The sequence below is a fragment of the Cydia pomonella genome, chromosome 6 (genome assembly GCF_033807575.1).
Source record: "Cydia pomonella isolate Wapato2018A chromosome 6, ilCydPomo1, whole genome shotgun sequence".
Taxonomy (NCBI): Eukaryota; Metazoa; Arthropoda; class Insecta; order Lepidoptera; family Tortricidae; genus Cydia; species Cydia pomonella.
The window spans coordinates 15,722,397-15,743,316 of record NC_084708.1 but is presented as its reverse complement, the minus strand read 5'-3'; the positions used below and the strand labels follow the sequence as shown (position 1 = coordinate 15,743,316).

General features: G+C 36.6%; 1 protein-coding gene across 1 annotated transcript; it reads right to left on the bottom strand.

Annotated features, from left to right (window-relative positions):
- Nucleotides 1-146: 146 nt before the first annotated feature.
- On the bottom strand, nt 147-20,219 carry LOC133519081 (5'-nucleotidase domain-containing protein 3). The gene is made up of 9 exons (XM_061852980.1): nt 19,842-20,219; nt 19,328-19,503; nt 17,225-17,452; nt 14,540-14,674; nt 12,061-12,218; nt 9,864-10,050; nt 9,522-9,662; nt 7,069-7,220; nt 147-5,096 (listed from the first exon to the last, which is right to left on the bottom strand). Exons 1-9 carry the CDS (start codon nt 19,993-19,995, stop codon nt 4,892-4,894), a joined length of 1,536 nt encoding a protein of 511 aa, XP_061708964.1. The 5' UTR covers nt 19,996-20,219; the 3' UTR covers nt 147-4,891.
- Nucleotides 20,220-20,920: the final 701 nt, after the last annotated feature.

Here is a 20,920-nt window from a genome sequence, read left to right as displayed (position 1 = left end):
TAACCCTGTAAACGCTGGCGCGCTTCAGTCCATTACATGCCTTATTTTATAAGATTAAGGTATACAATTGAATGACGTTTGCTATCTAAGGGTCAGGTTGGGTAACTCGTGATAAACTCAGTCAAAAGTAATTAAAATAAAACAAATCTCATATCAATATGTTTTTAATTGCGATACTGTTGATTACAAACGACGTGATGACTTCATAATAAATTCAACTTTACGACAGAGACTCAGTTATACATTATTGTCTATACCTATGGCACACTTTAAAGAAACTAAGTCGCATTTACATGTCGTATACATTTACAGTCTAGTCTATGATGATGATATTACGACAGCCATAGAAAAATTTGGAATATTCTTTCATTCAGCGTGGGCGCAAACAACCCGACCAACTTTAACCATTATTTCTGGCGGTAATGGGAACTACAGGTTAATAAATAAAGTTTAATTAATTATTAACACCTGATTTTATTTGTTGATGCAACATCAACATATGAAAAAAAAAATGAATAAATGAATATCGTTCACTATGTACTTGTTTGTCAATACCCAACAAATGAATGAAGTCATACGACATCCTATTGTGTCTAGGGCGGGATTGTCTAAAGACAAATATTTTAAAACTTGTTCATTTTGGAAAATAGGATTTACGTCAAAAGTAGCCGGTATTCCCATTAAACATCAGAATCTATGGTTTAATTCTGGTCAACCGCACGATGTACTTAACGCTATAGTACCTAACAAAAGTACTGGGGGCCTAGCCACGATGACAATCGTCTGCGCCATAGCGAACGAAATGCTGTCTCTCTATCACTCTTCCATATTATTAGTGCGATAGACAGAGAAATGCGTCTCGTTCGTTACGGCGCAAACGACTGTAACGTCTCTCGACGTCGTCTTGGCTAGGCCCCCTTAACAGATAACTTCACGCATGCATGACTTAAGTAGAAAATAGCTTATTACTTTATTACATTTATTTATTTATTTATTTAGATGTAAAAGTAGGGGCGTCCGCGGACATTATCACAGACTTGATATTGCTAGTAACTTGTGTAAGGAGGACTTGGCAACTAAAGTTGATGGATTTCATGATCAATATATAATCAAATAAATGTGCTGTCTTTTGTGAATAATAGAAAGAGGAATTTATAACAACATAACAACAATAGCTATCACAATGAATAATTAATTATATAGTCTGGCAAATCCAATTTGCCAGTAACAAGCAATAAATAATTGTAACACAACTTTTATTTAATAAATACAGGAAAGAACTACAAATATATTTATAAAATGTAACTCTGTCTTATATCACATGCCGTACATTGTCATACATTATTTTTATATTCCCCATCTCATAATTAATTAGAAAGTAATAGTAGTTTATGTGACTGCTACATAATACAAGGCATTAAAATACAAACGAAGGAAGTGAGTTTCTTAAAAAGATCACACGAGTGTTTTAATGCCTTATAATGTACAGTTACATACACTATTTTATCTACACACATATTATAAACTTTCTATGAAATATTCACTAACCCAAATTACAGCCTCCGTTAGGGCATCGTTGCCAAATTGTTGCTCTCTTGGCGGAACTCGCGGATATGTGGTGGCGTCACCGAAATATTTTTATCGCTTATTTTACACGAAATTTTTGCTATAGTTACCTTAAAAACAACAAAACATATTCATTTTATACTTAAAACAAATTAAAAGATGAACTGTACGTCAAGTGGCGGCAAATGATTTTTTTTTTCACGTATGTAGTTTTTTCTTTTTGATTCAGAGACAAATTAGAGTCGGGGGCCCATTTCCGTATCATTCGATACAAACTAACATGCGAGATATGTCAAAATTGTATGCAATTGACATTTCATTTCGAACAAGACATCTCGACTGATATTAGAATAGAGGTCAAAACGAATTGCTTTCTTTTTCAGAGATGTTCCAAATTTGAATGCATAACCAAATCGATTTTGATGTAGTTGTGAAGCAATAACTACATTATCACAGATAAGACATTTATTGTAACAAAACAGTTTATCGTAATGTTGGCCATTATTTACGGATTTTGAAGGCATCATAGAGGGTTTATGATATGTGTGTAGATAAAAGAAATTAGAAGTTGCAATCACCTATTTTGGAGGACGTTAATTTACAAAAACTTAACGTAATAAACACATTTTAAAAGTTTATTTTACATAATTATAATTATATTCTAATGGATCACTAGGCGCTGATAAATATGCTTCTATGTATACAACATTATGGTCACCTATGCGTGAAGTAATCTTTCACAATTATACCATCAAATGTGCCACTTTTAAGCAAAAGGTAAACTGGCTGTCGGTATTTATAAAGCATTCTGTATCAATTTATATCGAAAACCAACTGTATCCTACCTTTTGCCTGAAAATGTTACAAATATCTTTACAAAAAAGAAATTTCTTACAAAATGCATCAACAATATTCGCACGAAGTATAATAAACAAGAAGAGTATAATAATCCAAAAAACAATAGTCAAAAATACTTAACAGTGATGTTCAAGGCCCTTTAGGGTTTTCTCATAAGTAACAACTATGAATATTGCACTAGAAATGCGTTGAATGCTAGATTAGTGATTATCAACTTATGTATATACATCCCACTGCTGGGCAGGACAGAGATCTCCTCTCATGAAAAAAAGTCTAAATTCACTAAATAAAAAGTAAATTGGTTGATTCATTCGGTATTATACGCATGGTATTGAGAATATAAAAGTTCATTATATACTATTTAACGAACATTATTAAAATATATATAAGTAAGAAGAGGAGTTCTCGAAACAAGCTTCAACGATTTCAATGAAATTTTACATGTACTTAGGAGTTTACTAATACGAGACATCAACCCAGTTGACTTCGCTTCAAGGAAAACATTGTCTTAGAAATTTTAACATCCCTTTGAGGGTAAGTCCAAAACGATTATAATTACTCTACCCTCTAATTCGATTTTGACGATTCCGATCAAAAGTACTTTTCTATACAAATGTCGAAAAGAAGGGACGTCGTAGGTACTAAGAAGTATACCTAGTCAACCTTAATGTATGAACGATTATATTATATTAAAAATACTTCAATTCCATTCCTTATAGTTAAACTGATGAAGGAACGAAAGGAAATAAATATAAACAACATGAACTTAACACTAGTCACTAGTAAATACTTCTGACTAGAAAACATTAGTTACATACTTGCTTAATATTACACGTAGATTATCGTAGCTACAATAATCTAAAAGACTATGATTAACTTTTTAAATGCCTTCTATTCTCCACGTTACATACGTCACAGTTAACTTAAAAGTACCTAAGTAATGTACACTGTCATTATGTTCATTGATTTAACAACATTTTCAAAATGGAACAATAGGAATGATTGATAGTACATTACTATAGAGGCCGGGAAACAAAGGGTTGCAGGACAAGTAGATATAGACGGCCGAGCGTAGCGAGGTGGGATAGGATAGGCATACGCGGCCGGCAACCCCGTTTCTCGACGAGATTTGTATAGTGCTTTTCTCAAACTTACAATGAAAAAAAAAATTAAATTTGTTTTATTCGTAGGTTTACACAACTAAAAACAAATTACGAATCTACTACTATGTGATGGTTGAATGCCAAGGCGTTGGGCCTTGGCATTCAGAGAAGGTTTCTCTACGGGCCTAGGTGTGTAAGGCTGTGTGAAATGCCTTTACATAATTATCATCTTCACTCATCGCACCGGATACGTAGTATTTCCGAACCTAATTTCAAGTAAGTCATGTCAACATTTCATTCCAGGTTTGAGAAAAAATAATTTACTGTCATTGGCATTTAAAGAGTTAATGATAAATATGATAATGACAAGATCCACCTACCAAAGCTAAAGTATGTGAAAGTAACTAGACTAGACCGGCAATGGTAGAAAATGTTGATATGTAACAATATTGACAAGTATTTACATATTTGACACGATTTGCTTTTAGTGTATTTTATTCGAAAAATAAGCAAAAATGCTGCTAGCATAAATAGTTCTTCTAAAATGCAATATTTAATCTTGTATAAACTATATGTTAAAGAATAAAAAAAATTCAACTAGCATTAACAAATGGATAAAATATTGTTTATACATTTTATATTCTAAAACTGCTAAAACGAATAGATTCGGTGTATTTACAAATTAGAATAACTATAAATATTTACAGATTCATCATATTTGCACTGATTGTTTGCCAGTTTCTCTTAAATAAAGTATATCGGGTGTGGCGTATAATACGAGCACGAGCAAGTAATTAAAACATAGATTGTACTCCTCAAACGATGACACTATTGTTCAAAAACTTTAAAAAATTATGAAGTCTGTATACTTCCTATTTTTCATACAAATTAAATATTATTTTCAATGGATGGATCATTGTAATTGACGTTGGTTGTCACGCTTTAAACAACAAAATACGCAACACATTGCGTCTTAGAATAAACTTTAAAGTGTACTAAAAATCAAAACACAAGTTATTGTTAAAAGTCGCCGAGCAAATGTTGGTCAGTTTGAGGAGAACAGCCTAGTTTAACGTTTGCTCCCGTTACAGGCCCCACCCGGTACAATTAAACGTGTGTCGTGATCAGGTAAAAGGTAAGCTTTGGCGGTAACAATAAGTACCGGATAAAAACATAATTTCGATGTAAATTATTAACAAGTGAAGTGGTACCTTCTGCCTGAGAATGTCACATATACATTATACAGTAGTCGAGCCCATAAGGTAGTAATTTCTCGAACTGACTTTAAAAATGGTCATTTTATTTTACTGTAAAATAGACCTAAACTTCAAGCCCGACTTTACACCGCAAGTTATTAACTTAATCTAAACGAAATAGGATCCATATTCGTGTGGCATAACACCGCGGCGAGGATAAAACGTATGCGTTAATGAGTAGTTGAGCAGATTCCTTATATTAGACGTGTAGATGTCCGCGAAACGGAACAATCTCCTCGAGAAGTACGTGGGGTTGTGGTAAGTCCGAAACACACTGCCGAACTGGGCGTTGAACACTGCTTTGATTTCGTTCCTGGAACCGTCACAACATTTCCTACAATGCGAGAGCGTGAAAGGCAAACACACAAGCGTTATTGATATTAATAGCCAATTGGGAACAGATAAATAATTTTGAATAAATTAACATGATAGAATAATACAGGTATACATAAAGCGTTATATACTACAGTCACTTGCGTAACAAAATCAACACCAAATCAAAAGAGTTGACGTCGACTGTTTATAATAATTCATTAAAAATTTTAGTACTAGACGTGTATATTTAGCATAATTTAGCATATCATACAATTATATAAATTATATGAATGTATTTTCGCATAATATAATAAACACAGCTTACAAGATGATCTAGGATGATCAACAGAGCATAGATTTTGCAATATATTAATTTAGATTTCATATCATTTCCATATAAGATATTGCTTAGGTATGTAGCATTACATTATGCATTACAGCACATATTATAAATAAAATGTTCAGTCATATTCAGCAATTCCATATAGAAAGTGACACAAGTTGGAAAAGTAAGCAATTCCAGACGAGTGGCTATTTTGTACAATACGTGCGAAAACGAGTTTTTATAGTCGCCATCAGATAAATCGGAGCTGCCGATGTGCTCAAAAATATCTGAACACGCACTCTAACGCCTTAACAATGGAGGCGTGTTCAGATATTTGTGAGCACCTTGGCCGCTCCGATATATCTAATGGCGACTGTACAGTGAAACCGAAGATTAGGAGGCTGAGAAATATTAACCAACGAGCAAATCACTGGCCAAAAAATGTAATCTAGCCACATCCACCACATTTTATTTGCTCAACAGCATTGACAATAGAATACCATCAAGCAATGAGAGCGCTGGGTGATACTGATATGCATATACTCTGAATTTCCGAATATTTTGAAGTGATATATGTTACAAATTTTTATTTTCAAGCGTTGCGATAAATATCAATATTTTTACTGTGTTGTACAGTCGAGGAAATTGATTCTTTAGCAGTTAACGTGTCACGTTACAATGGACAGCTCTTACCATAAGTATGTACAGCCAAATTTACTTGAACCGCAAGTTGCTAAAAAATCAATTTCCGCGACCGTACAATTAAATATCAAATAGGTACATTTACATACTCAGGTGGCGAGAAAGCCACTTTCGGTATAGCGTTTTGTCACGTATGCTAGCATCATGCACATGGGTTTAATCGTGTAAATTATGGCAGTTGTTGACTCAATGAGTAGATGACGAAGCCTTTCAAACATTACAAACAAACAGTTCGTGAACAGCAATGTCACCAAATCAGACAAGTTTTGAATTTGAGTCTGACCAATTGTTTTCGTCACGTCGTAAGAAAAAAGTGGCTGTGATATAATCGGACAGACAGATGGACATGACGAATCTATAAGGGTTCCGTTTTTTGGCTACGGAACCCTAAAAAGGATCAATAATCAGAATTTGCTGTCGCCTTTTTAGTGATGGCAATACTTACCGGACTATATTTGTTTTTAGGGTTCCGTAGACAACTAGGAACTCTCTGTCCGGTCATAGCTTTGCTCAATCATTAATGCTATCTAGGAATGGTTCACCATTTGTGCACAATATATGTTCGTTTTTCTGGAGAAATGCCCCGTATTTCGCGTATTTTGCACACAACTTTTGCGACGAATGTAAATAATTATAGATAAATAAGTAACTGACGGTTTCATATAGCTTTTTTTCTAGTTAGTATTACGAATCTAAAAGGCAGCATTGCAAATTTATGCTGATACTTTCTGGAACACCCGATAGAAAGCTGTAATTTGGCATGGGAATAAAAAACGCCGAAATATTGGGGACCTCCTGTACACGTAAAGTGGGGAAAACCTTCTTATCATTTCAACCTCAGGTTGTAGGGTACTTTAGGTATTTTGAAAAAAATAGGGAACTAGAATTTACAATGAGCATGGCCCGACATGCTCTTGACCGGTTTTTTTTTAATTTAGCATACCTCAGGAAGTCCCTCTCCGCCATCCATTGCGCAAGAACCTCAACAGCCTCGGGCTCCTTGTAGTCCTGGTGGTCCTCGATGAGCTGCGTGAGCATTTGCAGCCAGTTCGCGTTCTCCTTGAACTCCTGCGTGTTCAGCGTGTTTATCTCGTGCTGGAAAGTAGTTAGCATACATGTTATAAAATATATATCTAGATATAAAACTTATTACGGCTGAGACACATTACGCAATCACTTCAAAGAGCCGGCCGAAACTCTAAGCCCGCAACGTACAAAAGTGGATATTTGCCGTCCAAAACAGGACCATGATTTTTGAAGCAAGAAGAAATTAAATTAATTTTGATTATCATAGCTGCCCCGATATCCCGATGGTGGGAAGTAAGGGGTAATAGTACATTATTGCAGAGGCCGGGAAAGGCCGCTTCGCGTCGTCCGACAAAATCGAAACTCATCCACGAATTGCTGTTCTTGCCGAGGCATATATAGTGCTTTTCACCAAACATGCGAGGAAATCAGGTAAAATAATCATAATTGAAGCATCTACCAGCACTCAAATCGAACCCTTCACATCAAAAACAATTTCCCTCTTTGATTATTTTTTAAAAGTTAAAGGCAGAACTATTCAGCCATTTAGTACCATTCAATATTCGCTCATTCAATATAATTGTGCAATATAAGTTGTGGTTTGGGTCCTTATTACTTATCTTGTATCTGACACAGAAATGTTTAAAGAAATATCATTTTAAATTTAGCTAGCTTCAGTATGAGGATATCACACTCATCCGATCAAGACGAAGAAGTTTAAGGTCAAATGTCTTTCGTGAAAATGAGTATCTTCGCAAAATTTTTGCGACTAGGTTTCCAGACATCTAGAATCCCTTGGTATATAGTCGAATCTTTGGATTATAATCGGGATAGCGTTAAGAGCATGACGATGACTCTTTGACATTTATATGCCAACCGGCAAACCATAGTGTTCAAACTGTATACCGGGGTGGCCTGTAACACGAGCAATAAATTTAACTGTAGGCTGTACTCCTCAAATTACCAACATATGTCCAGCGATTTTTGAAAATTTTGAATTCTTTAGACTTCCTATTTTTCATACAAATTAAATATTACCTTCAATGTACGCTGTCATCACTGTAACTGACGTTAATTGTCACGCTTTAAACGTAACGAAATTCGCAATACATTGCGTCTTAGAATAAACTTTAAAGTATTCTAAAAATCAAAATAAAAGTTGCTGAACAAATGTTGATCAGTTTGAGGAGTACAGCCTATTTTTTGCTCCTGTTACAGGCCACACCCGGTATACCTAAGACCTAAATGTAGTGGCAATATTTTCCAAATAAAGAATTTCTGATTCTGATTAGTGCTGAGCATGATGGAGCAGGTCGCTGTACGGGTGTGAGAACTGACCGTGAGCTCGTTGATGATGGCGCCGGTGCGCCAGCCGTGCTCCAGCGTGACGTCGGCCAGGTCGCTGTACGGGTGTGGGAACTGACCGTGAGCTCGTTGATGATGGCGCCGGTGCGCCAGCCGTGCTCCAGCGTGACGTCGGCCAGGTCGCTGTACGGGTGTGGGAACTGACCGTGAGCTCGTTGATGATGGCGCCGGTGCGCCAGCCGTGCTCCAGCGTGACGTCGGCCAGGTCGCTGTACGGGTGTGAGAACTGACCGTGAGCTCGTTGATGATGGCGCCGGTGCGCCAGCCGTGCTCCAGCGTGACGTCGGCCAGGTCGCTGTACGGGTGTGGGAACTGACCGTGAGCTCGTTGATGATGGCGCCGGTGCGCCAGCCGTGCTCCAGCGTGACGTCGGCCAGGTCGCTGTACGGGTGTGGGAACTGACCGTGAGCTCGTTGATGATGGCGCCGGTGCGCCAGCCGTGCTCCAGCGTGACGTCGGCCAGGTCGCTGTACGGGTGTGGGAACTGACCGTGAGCTCGTTGATGATGGCGCCGGTGCGCCAGCCGTGCTCCAGCGTGACGTCGGCCAGGTCGCTGTACGGGTGTGGGAACTGACCGTGAGCTCGTTGATGATGGCGCCGGTGCGCCAGCCGTGCTCCAGCGTGACGTCGGCCAGGTCGCTGTACGGGTGTGGGAACTGACCGTGAGCTCGTTGATGATGGCGCCGGTGCGCCAGCCGTGCTCCAGCGTGACGTCGGCCAGGTCGCTGTACGGGTGTGGGAACTGACCGTGAGCTCGTTGATGATGGCGCCGGTGCGCCAGCCGTGCTCCAGCGTGACGTCGGCCAGGTCGCTGTACGGGTGTGGGAACTGACCGTGAGCTCGTTGATGATGGCGCCGGTGCGCCAGCCGTGCTCCAGCGTGACGTCGGCCAGGTCGCTGTACGGGTGTGGGAACTGACCGTGAGCTCGTTGATGATGGCGCCGGTGCGCCAGCCGTGCTCCAGCGTGACGTCGGCCAGGTCGCTGTACGGGTGTGGGAACTGACCGTGAGCTCGTTGATGATGGCGCCGGTGCGCCAGCCGTGCTCCAGCGTGACGTCGGCCAGGTCGCTGTACGGGTGGTCGCCGAAGTACAGCACCTGGTGCCCGCTCCAGCCCGTCAGGTCTTGCAGCTGCTTCACTGTGCCCTACAATACAAAAATATATATTTTTTGTACTTAAAGCCTTCCGCCACAACCACCACTTATGCTACGCTACCACACTTGTGTTTTATCGTTATGTTATGAGAACAATACATAAGAATTCATATGAATTTTCGCTTTGTAGTTCCATAATCCATGCAATCGAACACTTAAAAGCGGTCACCAATATTCCAAGAGAATTCTTACCTCATAATAAATTATTCCTTTCTCTAATGAAGTGACCTTCTCCCAGATGTGCGTGTTGGCGTTCTTGTCGAACACGCGGATGGGGCGCGACACCTCCGTGAAGAACTTAGGCTTGTTCGCGTTCACGATCACCACGTCGAAGAACTCTCGCCAGTCCAGGCCCACCAACATTTCCATGCCCGCGTTACTATGAAAAGGAGAACTTTAGTTCAAAAGTTCATTGACAGAACAGGAAAAAAAGCATTTTTTTCCAGAACTAATTAACCGCATATCTATTGACGTCGTTATTCAAGCGTGAAACTATAACAGTCTGACAGACAGACTAAATGCTTTTGTATTAATAAAATCATATATTCGCGAATATATGATTTTATTAATACACTCTTGAAACATTCGGCGTCAGTGACAAACCTGTTATGCCATTTTTATATGCAAATACATACATTGCGTTCACTGCGAAAGTATACTTCTAGTCAGACTAGTCAAATTAGAGTAACAACAAAGAGCAAAATAGCAAAATAACAACTTTTAATTTATAAACTGAAGTAGATGTCCTATACTATAAAAAATAGCCAAGGTCGACCACATCTATTTCAGTGCATAATTCATGTACAATAGTTTAATAAAGTTGTTTAGTTGTGACTTTTAATGTCTACAAAATACATGTACACTAACCCCCTTATTCATAAACGTGTACTAAAGTTACGATGCCGCTGATCATCGTTTGTCCCTTTCCGACGTATTGGTATGATAGAAAGGGACAAACGATAATCAGCGGCATCTTTAGTTACACGTTTGTGAATAAGGGGGTAAGTTTTTTACGAGCTACTATATAATACATGGAAATCATACCAAAAAAGAGGTGTTGCCTTACATCAAATGAGGTAGTTCTGTTTTTATACATATTTTTAGTGATGAAATAATAAGGGCAAATCCAAGTTTTCCACCTCGAAAGCCCTTCGGATCATTGTGTATAATATACAGTACAGTGAGGGAACTTGTTATAACTAGTATCTCTTGTACGAGTATATCTTTGATGGACCAGGTTTGTCCTTTGGATCCACAGGACTACTTTTGCGGCCAGCGTATGTGGTAGCATTTCTTCGTCAACCTGATCAGGCAGATCGAAATCGTCATCGGAAGGTGGATCATCAATGAATGGTTTTTCAATGTCGGCACACATCTCCGGTCTGGTATATTCTCGCAGGATTCAACATTGCAGTAGTTGCAAACAGCTAAGCATTTGAGTGCTGCTTTCCTGCAACCACAACTGCTGGCACAAACATTTTTGCAGTTACAGTTAGTTCAAAATTTTGCAAACCTTTGAGAAGCCATATTGTAAATTAATTGCAAATTTCATCATCTTGAAAGTGTGCATAGTGACTTTTGCCGTAACTCCGGTTCTTGGTGGAAAAATTTACTAAAACTGAAAAAGTCCTAAAATTAAATGCATTTTCATATACTTTACAATGATCCCAAGGGCTTTCGAGGTGGAAAACTTGGATTTGTTATTACCATCACATTACTACCAACACAGAACATCAAAAACAACATATTAAAAAAACAGAACTACCTCATTTGATGTTAGGTATAATGTACCGATTCCATGGGCTAATACCCATATTATAGAGAGAATCATGTATGAAAGCTTCATCTTTCATAGATTAATTTTTCTATGAACCATTTAAGTCTTACAGAGCTCGGACAGGTAATCGCAAAAACACGGTAATTGTTAGCACCTGACTGTTGTAAATCCGCACTTAAACACTGCACTTTAAGGTTAACTTTAATGTTACTAAACACTGTTACTTTACTACTACTTCACTTCACTGTATCACTGTCACTTCATTTTTGGTTACTGACTTGACCTAGTGATCATATGCTCTTTGACTTGACCATGGAAACTGTTTGACTCCATTGTTTTAGGAAAATACATAATTATCTAGTTTGAATTTCACAAAGCGACATCTAGAGATCAATTCAGTAACTAATTTACAGTACATAGAACAAGATGTAACTTTTAGCTCGAGTTTTGAGTACCTACAATTTGGAAATATTATTAAAACCACGCACTGTAGATTCAATACATTTTCTTATATTTCAGGAATATTGCTGTTTAAAAATGGTTTTGGAATATGTTTGGAATGAACTCAGCATTTATTTGCAGTCTAGAGAAGAGAACTTATAATCAACTCACACAAAGTGGTACGGACTGTTCGTAACCAGGAACAACTTCTTATCAGATTGCTGCAACATCTGGAAGTACTTTCTCAGATCTGGGTTGGGCCTGATGTATTCTTCCACATTTTGTGCCACTATCTTGTGCATTATAGGGTGACAGCTTTGTACAGAGTTCTGGAAACAGTAATTATACTTATTTTAGGTGAAGTGAGAGGGCGGAGAGACAAGCAAACTCTTTCACTATTAATAGTACAGTACCTGGGCGACCGAGCTTTGCTCGGTTATAACTATTTATTGTAATATAGTGGTGTATAGGTGATAATCTTAACTACATTTTTTTACTAAATTAAACTTGTCTAAAACAATAAAAATTAAAAAGTTATATATAAACTTGAACATATATTTAAAAAAAAAGTTAGTAACCGGGCGAGATTCGAACCCGTAACACTCGTTTAGCAGTCCGCGTCTTAACCCGCTGGACCAGACGGCCAGTGGCCGGCAACACGAAATTAGCGACCATATTCTGCGTCGAAAGAAAAACGCATGAAAACTCGAAAACACGCGTTTTCCCAAACATAAGACTAATCTAGATCGATTGTTTACCCCCAAAAACCCCCATATACCAAATTTTAGCAAAATCGTTAGAGCCGTTTCCGAGATCCCGGAAATATATATATATATATATATATATATACAAGAATTGCTCGTTTAAAGGTATAAGATTGTGCAACGAGGGGGGTGAGTGAAATTTTGGTTACGAGGGTGGTAATTCCCGACAGCCGCAGGCTGAAAGGAATTAAAGACCCGAGTTTGCAATATTCTTACCCCCGAAGTTACACACAATGTTTTTCATCATACTTGCGAATAAAAAACTAAATTTTAAGCAAAATAATTCTTAAATACGGTGACATATCAAACTGTCGTCCGCCATTTTGTAATTTCTTGGCAGGTGAGGCATCGAAGGCACAAACCTATTCGGCATTCAGCCACGATTGAAAATTATGTACAAATATTTTAATATATTAATAAAGAATTGCAATATATTTCCGCCTGTTATTTGGTTTCCATTTATTGTTATTTCAATACTGTTTTTAATTAATTTGAAAATTCCAATTGAATGTGAAACTGAAATATGCATTTCAAGTAATTATTATCGCCGTTTATTGAATATGAAGCCGTTATTGATATAAAAGTGCAACCGTGAATATAAAAGACGTCGTTACAGGTCCTTTTGTTGACAGGATGTTTTAATCGCATCATAAAACTGTAGTCGTTAACTTCTCTCGTATCCTATTATTAGGTCTATAGTGTAACATAAATCATTACCTACACCTGTAACTGTCTTAATAGGTCATTGTAGTTTCTTATCAGGGTTTATATACTTTATTGCAGAAATGCTTTCAGGCTATATTGCATAGAACAAAGGTACCTTAATGTTTACATTTTTAAAACTACTTTTGGTTACTATTACATTTGGTTACGTGCACGACTTCGTAGTTAATTTTAATTTTGTTACTCGAAGGGTCAAGGTTGTTTAAAACTGAATTACGTATTTCGATAGTACATACATTGTGCAACGAAGGGGGTTAGTGAAACTTTGGAAACGAGGGTGGTCATTCCCGACAGCTGCAGGTTGGAGGGAATTAAAGACCCGAGTTTGCAATATTCTTAACCCCGTAGTTACACACAAAGTTTTTCATCACACTTGCGAAGAAAAAACTAAATTTTAAGCAAAATAATTCTTAATTCGTTATTTTTTTCTATTCTTTTAGCACTGTATACTACGGTTTATGTTATTATTTTAAAGTACAAAATAAATGTAATAAACAATTTATGTAAGATTTGTAATTAATTCCATTCTTGAAATTTCTCGGTAGTTAACAGCAAATTTTTCGGCGAATTTACATCTCTTAATTATTAATCTATGACTGATTTATCGATAACAGATTTATCGATATTTAATTTTTTCAAACACTCGTTTTTGCCACGAAAACTTCTATGTCTGGTGATAATAAAGAAGTTGACGTTCTTAGTTCAATATACGCCAAATTTATCCCTTAACACGTTCGCTGCTAAGGACCGCTAGTCGTGTTTGGGATATATGAGGAACATGAGACTAAAATTGTTTGGTTCTTAATGATACCTCTCCAGTAACACTTACGGTGTATTATTTGTCAGAATATTTTTTTAAATATAGTCTGAAAACAAAAAAAAAAAACAAAACTTATCGGGCGAAAAAGGCGGCAACGACTATAGAAACATAGTTTTTTTTTATTATTAATATATTCAAATTTACAACTTACTTACTAAACATTTTTATTCTCGCCAAACTGCTACGTTTGATGGCGAGATGCGCTCAGTTTTTATACAACTTAACCTATTAAACTAATTTTGTAATATAAACTAACAGTATCATGGGCCAAACATATATATAAAGTATATAAACTATAGTTATTTACACTAGTTGCTTACATTTAGTAGCTTTTATGACTCACCTTAACGTCTAAGAAGAGGATCTCAGGATGGTAATCGATATGGTTCCTAATAAAATATTCTGCCACATTGCATAGCAGTCCCATTTCTGGCACGGAAAACAAGTCTGCTAAATGCACCATCTTCGCCCTGTTGGCCTGAAAACGTAAACAAATAGTTGCTGCTTGTATCAAAATGATCGTGTATTATTTTTAAAGTTGCAGCTGTTAAAGACTCTTTATATCTCTTTATATTCTATCTAATAGTACTTTTGTGGGAATAATGGGCCGGTCATATAGCACGAAAAACCGATTCGTGGAGCAAACGTCTACTGGAGTGGCGACCATGGGGGGAGGAACGTCCTCAAAGTAGACCCCAGATGCGTTGGGACGACAACATCAAAAGGACTGCGGGGAAGAAGTGGCCCCAGGTCGCACAGAACCGTGACGAGTGGCATAAAATGAAGGAGGCCTACACCCAAAGGGTAGAGAAGGGCTAAAGAAGAAGAGAAGAAGAAGTACTTTTGGATTAATTAAGGTGACGGGCATTGCCTAAATAAACCGTGATTAATATCGTCTGGGTATGGGCAGCCATTTATTCTTTAATAGAATAAGAAAAGAAAAAACATTGTTTGGGTATTGAGTTGTTACTTGAATGTCTAATTTTTCTTAAATTTAAGTATACTGTTACTATTACATAATTGTAGTATGAAATAGAAATAGCTAGTGATATAGGCAATCGATATCACTAGTATATTTTTAAAATGAAGATTTTTGCGGGGAAATAGTTCCCTTAAATACTTCCCTTTGACCCTTCCCTTAATAAATTTCGAAATCTATCACAAAAACTCGTAGGTCACTTTGTAAAGAGTTTTCATATAAAGTGGCCAATTTTGTTAAGGAGTGTACGAAAATTTAAGGTAATAAGGAAATACCTACAGGCTTCAATACAGCGAGTGCCATGCAACAGCTATAACATGTGTAATGGACGTAATGGTGCAGAATATCAAGATGAATCTGCAATGCTATCTTCTATCCTTTAAACATCGGTTGTAGGTACAATGTCATGTAATCAATGTCTACTAGATTAGACTATCTATTATGTTATCTAAGCTGTTACAGTTTTATAGAAAGATTGTCCAACATGGAGGCAGTAGCGGTTATTTACAATCATACATCAGTGTCATGTCGCACGGCATGGGGCTCAATTCGACTTTATTTAATAAAAGTAAATACTTGACATGGCGACCATATCTTAACTTGTGTTTGTGACTACGATTTTGCTGTTTGAAAAGCATCAATTTGGTCCTTACCCGGAATTTTTCATTTAATGTGGGATTTAATTATTTTATGATGAACATTTGTATGGACTTTAGCATAGACTAAATTCAATCCTGCAGTAACAATGATACAATTGCAAAAAATAATTACCTAAATAACCAAAAAAAGAATATAATGAATTTGTATGAAAGCAAACTTATCTTTGCCAGAGATCTCTTCTAGTTAATTTTACAATACCTAATATACAAAATATGGGCGTTATCCGAGCTATTATTTGAAAAATTGAATACCTACATCTATTTGAGGAGTACATTTACTTGTGGTATATCTTCAGAAGCCGAAAACACTACCCGTATAACGGCAGACCGCGGACCAAATGAACTTGTTTTAGCCCAACCGAATATCAGTCCAGCTCATACCGAACCGAATATTCAGCGGAACATACGTATTGAGCAAGGTCCATATTCGGCCCATCTCTAAATATAACATAAGGCAAATGTCGAATTAATATGGCAATTTCACAAGCCATCAAAAACAATGCAGAATAGCTCCCAAGGGGTGAACACAAATGAATGATTGCTTACAAGTGTCATTGATTGCTCCACTGTGTCTATGAACCTTCACATATTGAATGCTACATGCTTACATATGTATAAGCATTTCAACTGGGATCTATATTTTGTAAAGTATTGCGCATGTGGCTTATGAAGTTATTAATAGAATCATCATTTCATTCATCATAATCATAATATGGTATGGATATGCTAATCATTCTTAGGATTAGGAATTTCTTTTGTTAGATGCACCTATTCACTATTCAGTCTACTTTTGTTTTGCTCACCCTAATAGGGTATCGTAATTTACCTAAGTATGAGGCCTTTCTAGAGGTTCGATCCAGCGAAAGGTGGTTCGTCATACGCATGTTAAAGACGCAGCTATGAGTGAAAGAGATAAGCTGACTTGGTCTGGTCCGGTCTGGCACTATTAGATACAAATAAAAGATATTGAGGTGTCATTTACATAACGCGCTAAGTAATTTGATGCGCAAAAATACAGGCATGTATAGATCGTGTTATTAACGTAGACGCATGCCTGGACTCGTAATCATACTTACTTTACTCTTTGCTCGTAATGTCATTAAAAGTTAGATTTGACAAATCGACGCGTCATCGTGGATGACACGAACTATAGATGGTAGACCTAATATGGTATGGTAGAGGTAATCTTTCTTACAATTATTTTGAAGTTTATTTTCCAAGTGGTAACGTTCAATTTTGTGTAATTTCTGACACTTTCTATAGTGCTTATTAGCATGGCTGCATACTGATGATCATTCTCTAAAAATATTTAATATAAAATTACTAGGTATCTTCAAGTAGAAAACGGGTATTTTTATTAAAAAAATAAATATATTAAAAAATTACTTACTTTGTGAGCCCTCATGTCACCTTCCACATAAGCTATTGGAATAATCCTATTCTTGTATATCTTGAGAACCTCTTCTGTAGACACGGGGGTCAGGCCTCGGTAAACTGCTCCAAATTGTATTTGAAGGAATGAATCTAACTTCAGTAGCAGGCCTTTTTCAATGTCATAATGAAGACCTCTTACAGCAAAGTTGGGTTTATACTCTAGTTTCAAAATTTCTGCTGGATACTAAAAAAAAATTAAATTTTATTTTCTTTCCATCTTCATCCGATACGGAACGCCCAAAGTGCTCAAAAATATCTAAAAATGCACTTTAACATCTTTATAATAGAGGTTTTGTTCAGATATTTGTATGCAGCTTGGTCACTCCAATGTATCTCATGTGTGTACAAGCTATTTTAGCCCAAATAAATGTTTCAAAAAGCACCTTTAACTTTAGAAAAGTTCTGTTATTTAATATAAACCCACAGATAAATTTACAATATGTCCCTCACAAGTTTGCATGTGTATAGTTATCCAAATTTGTGTGATACATTTTAAAGTGGCCTAACCCAACATTTTGCACCATAATACCTACGTATATGATGTAATAAGAATTTGTTTAGATTTCCTTAAACATACCTATAGGTACAGTTAGGTGCAAAACTGTCCCTATAATAACATCTTGTAGAATATGGAGAAGTTAATGTTGATCAAGGGTATTATGTAAATGATTAATACATAATAATACTCCTTTAAATTTCTATTTAATGATATACTTGGCATTTACTTTGTTTTTAGGGTTCCGTAACCAAATGGCAAAAAACGGAACCCTTATAGATTCGTCATGTCCGTATGTCTGTCCGATTATGTCACAGCCACTTTTTTCCGAAACTATAAGAGCTATACTGTTCAAACTTGGTAAGTAGATGTATTCTATGAACCGCATTAAGATTTTCACACAAAAATAGAAAAAAAAAACAATAAATTTTGGGGGTTCCCCATACTTAGAACTGAAACTCAAAAAATCTTTTTTCATCAAGCCCATATGTGTGGGGTATCTATGGATAGGTCTTCAAAAATGATATTGAGGTTTCTAATATCATTTTTTTTCTAAACTGAATAGTTTGCGCGAGAGACACTTCCAAAGTGGTAATTATCCAATAATTTTAGTTTCTTTTTATGGCAACTTAAAATAGAGAACCTGGCATAATTATGGAAACCAGTCTCTATAAAATCAGATATCAATTGTTTGAATCAGGAATATACTTTTGTAGTTATTGCAGAGTTATAGTCCACTTTGGGCACTTTGCACTTTGTGTGGCTATTTATATTGGTGCAATTTTGCACCAAACTATATATCACAAAAGGCAACTTCAAAAATTTTCCCCATTTACAGATGAAGTGCATAATTGTTTTCCATTGTATTTTCATTGGTATTTGTCATGCTAGTTCAGCCAATGTGAGTACTTTTTGTACCAAGACTGAATGAAATAGCAAGACACATTCATAAGTTTCTATGAAAATACAATGAAAAATAAATATGCATTACATCTGTAAATGGGGCAAATTTTTTGGTGTATAATTAATTCCATGATAATTTTATAAAGGCTGAGTGTGTTAATTTTGTATGCTTTCCTATTTGAAGTTGCCATAGGGATAACTTAAACAATTAGAAAAATAAAAATGTCATATCATCCAGTTTTTCATTCTAAATTACACAAAACCAGTAAATGCCAATCAATTCCTTGTTAGGCAGATTTCTAAGATCATGTATGCGGCATTGCAATATTACATTTGGTAGAGACTTATTAAAAGAAAACAAACTAAATGATCCCAAACTTAAAGATGCCCTTATGTTCTGCAGGAAAACAAGAAGTTTTGAGAAGAAGAGGGACTGTAACCTGCAGCTCCAACTTCAGGGAATTGGACTGAATGAACACAGCACATGATTGACAGCCCGCCTGTTTCGGGCTGGGCGTCCTGCGTCCCTACACTACATCTACTATTATTGGGATAGTTTTGCACTTAACTGTAGGTAGTATTTGGTACCTGTATGCACCAATATCCTACATATATTAGCACTGGTATATTAGCCTAAACTCTATATAATTATCTTCTAACCTTATATTTTTCCAGCAATAAATCTCTGCCAAGATTGTAGAGTAAATGCTCCAGGGTAGGTTTGTAATGTGCCAGTGTGTAGTCATAGTCAAATCCATACACCTGCACTTCTGACAAATCCAGTTCATTGCAGGCAAACACACCCCGTGGATTTACATCTTGAGGCAGCTTCTTGGCTATAACATGAAGCATTTATTACTTACAAAATTGCTTAACTTATGCTTCTGGTTATCAGCAGTAATGTAAAGGAGACAAATCGCATGTAAATAAATATAGTTCAGACTGCATAGGTTATTAAGTTAATCAATAGGTATATTTTATTTTTTGTTGTTGCCTTGCGTGTTTTGTTCTGTTTATACGTAGAAAAGGTGAAACGAAAAAAATTTGAACAATATAAAATCAAAACAAAAGAGAGTTCTGAATATTACGTCTTGTCACGAATATAAGAAACATGTGTCCAATATGCTATGACAATCAAAAGTTTAAATTTGGAATTCTATAATAAGATACTTACATCGACATTTCAATTTCGTACGACAATATGCTTCCTTCAGCAATTCGCGCGTTGAAAACTCTCTAGTACACCTAACGTCACATTTCTTTGCCACAGTATGAAATAACTTGAAGTTTATTCTTTTAATCACACCGAATATAGAAAGGAAACTCATGTTTGCTAATGATGTTTATCTAACACACTGACTACATTCGGAAAACAATGTTACTTCATTGTTGTACTTCTTCTTATTAAAATAACTCAACTATATGTGAATGAGTTTCAATTAGTTGCACTTAACACATAATCTCAGAAAATGATTACTTCTTAATCTATAATAACATAAATGAAAATCGTTGCATAATTAAAGTCGAATTTAGAAACGTGTCCAGCACGCAACGCGACTACCCGCTCAATGGAATATGGAATGGATATGGAATCGGAAGTAACGGAATGGACTAGCGACGAGCGATTGGTGAGTCGACTTGTCTGATTTAAATAAAACAGTACAGACGACTCGGCTTCGAGTTGACAAACTCATAGATATAATATTCCTAAAGATGGAGTCTAAGCCAGCTGTCACCGTAGCTGCACAAACACAGCCAGTTTTCATGTACGATTCAGTTGTGTCAATCACGAATTCGAACCAATTGTGCAGTGTAACGCAACTAGTTGCGACCAATCGCGAGCGTTATGCGAACTCATCAAACAATCGCGTTGTGGCGTTAAACTGCACGTGTACGTGACACCGCTGTACTGACCCCATTCTCATTGCCCGTAAGGCCAGTGCTTAGATATATGTCAATTTGCTGATCATACTGAGCAATTTTTAATATGGGACTAACCACATGTATGAGCTTAGTTTCTTAATAAATTAAAATACAAAACCTTTAAAAAAATACCCTGGTTAAGCGCGTTACATTCTAAACCATTCCATACTGTTCAGCTTGAATGGGTGCCACCAACAAAAAATATTCCCCAGTTTTTCATTTTTGATGTAAATATTTTGTTACATCCGTTATAGGGAGCTATAATCATAATCACATTACGTGTGATAAAGCCTAATGTAATAAACACCTTAGCTATTGCTTATTAATGTT

What these genes read in the sequence shown, in the direction of transcription:
- LOC133519081 (XM_061852980.1), bottom strand. Translation starts at nt 19,995, where the DNA reads ATGAGTTTCCTTTCTATATTCGGTGTGATTAAAAGAATAAACTTCAAG. An exon ending in TACGAAATTGAAATGTCGAT is followed by an intron (nt 19,504 to 19,841) that starts GTAAGTATCTTA and finishes TTCATGTTATAG; the next exon opens with CCAAGAAGCTGCCTCAAGAT. An exon ending in AAGGAATAATTTATTATGAG is followed by an intron (nt 9,663 to 9,863) that starts GTAAGAATTCTC and finishes TTTGTATTGTAG; the next exon opens with GGCACAGTGAAGCAGCTGCA.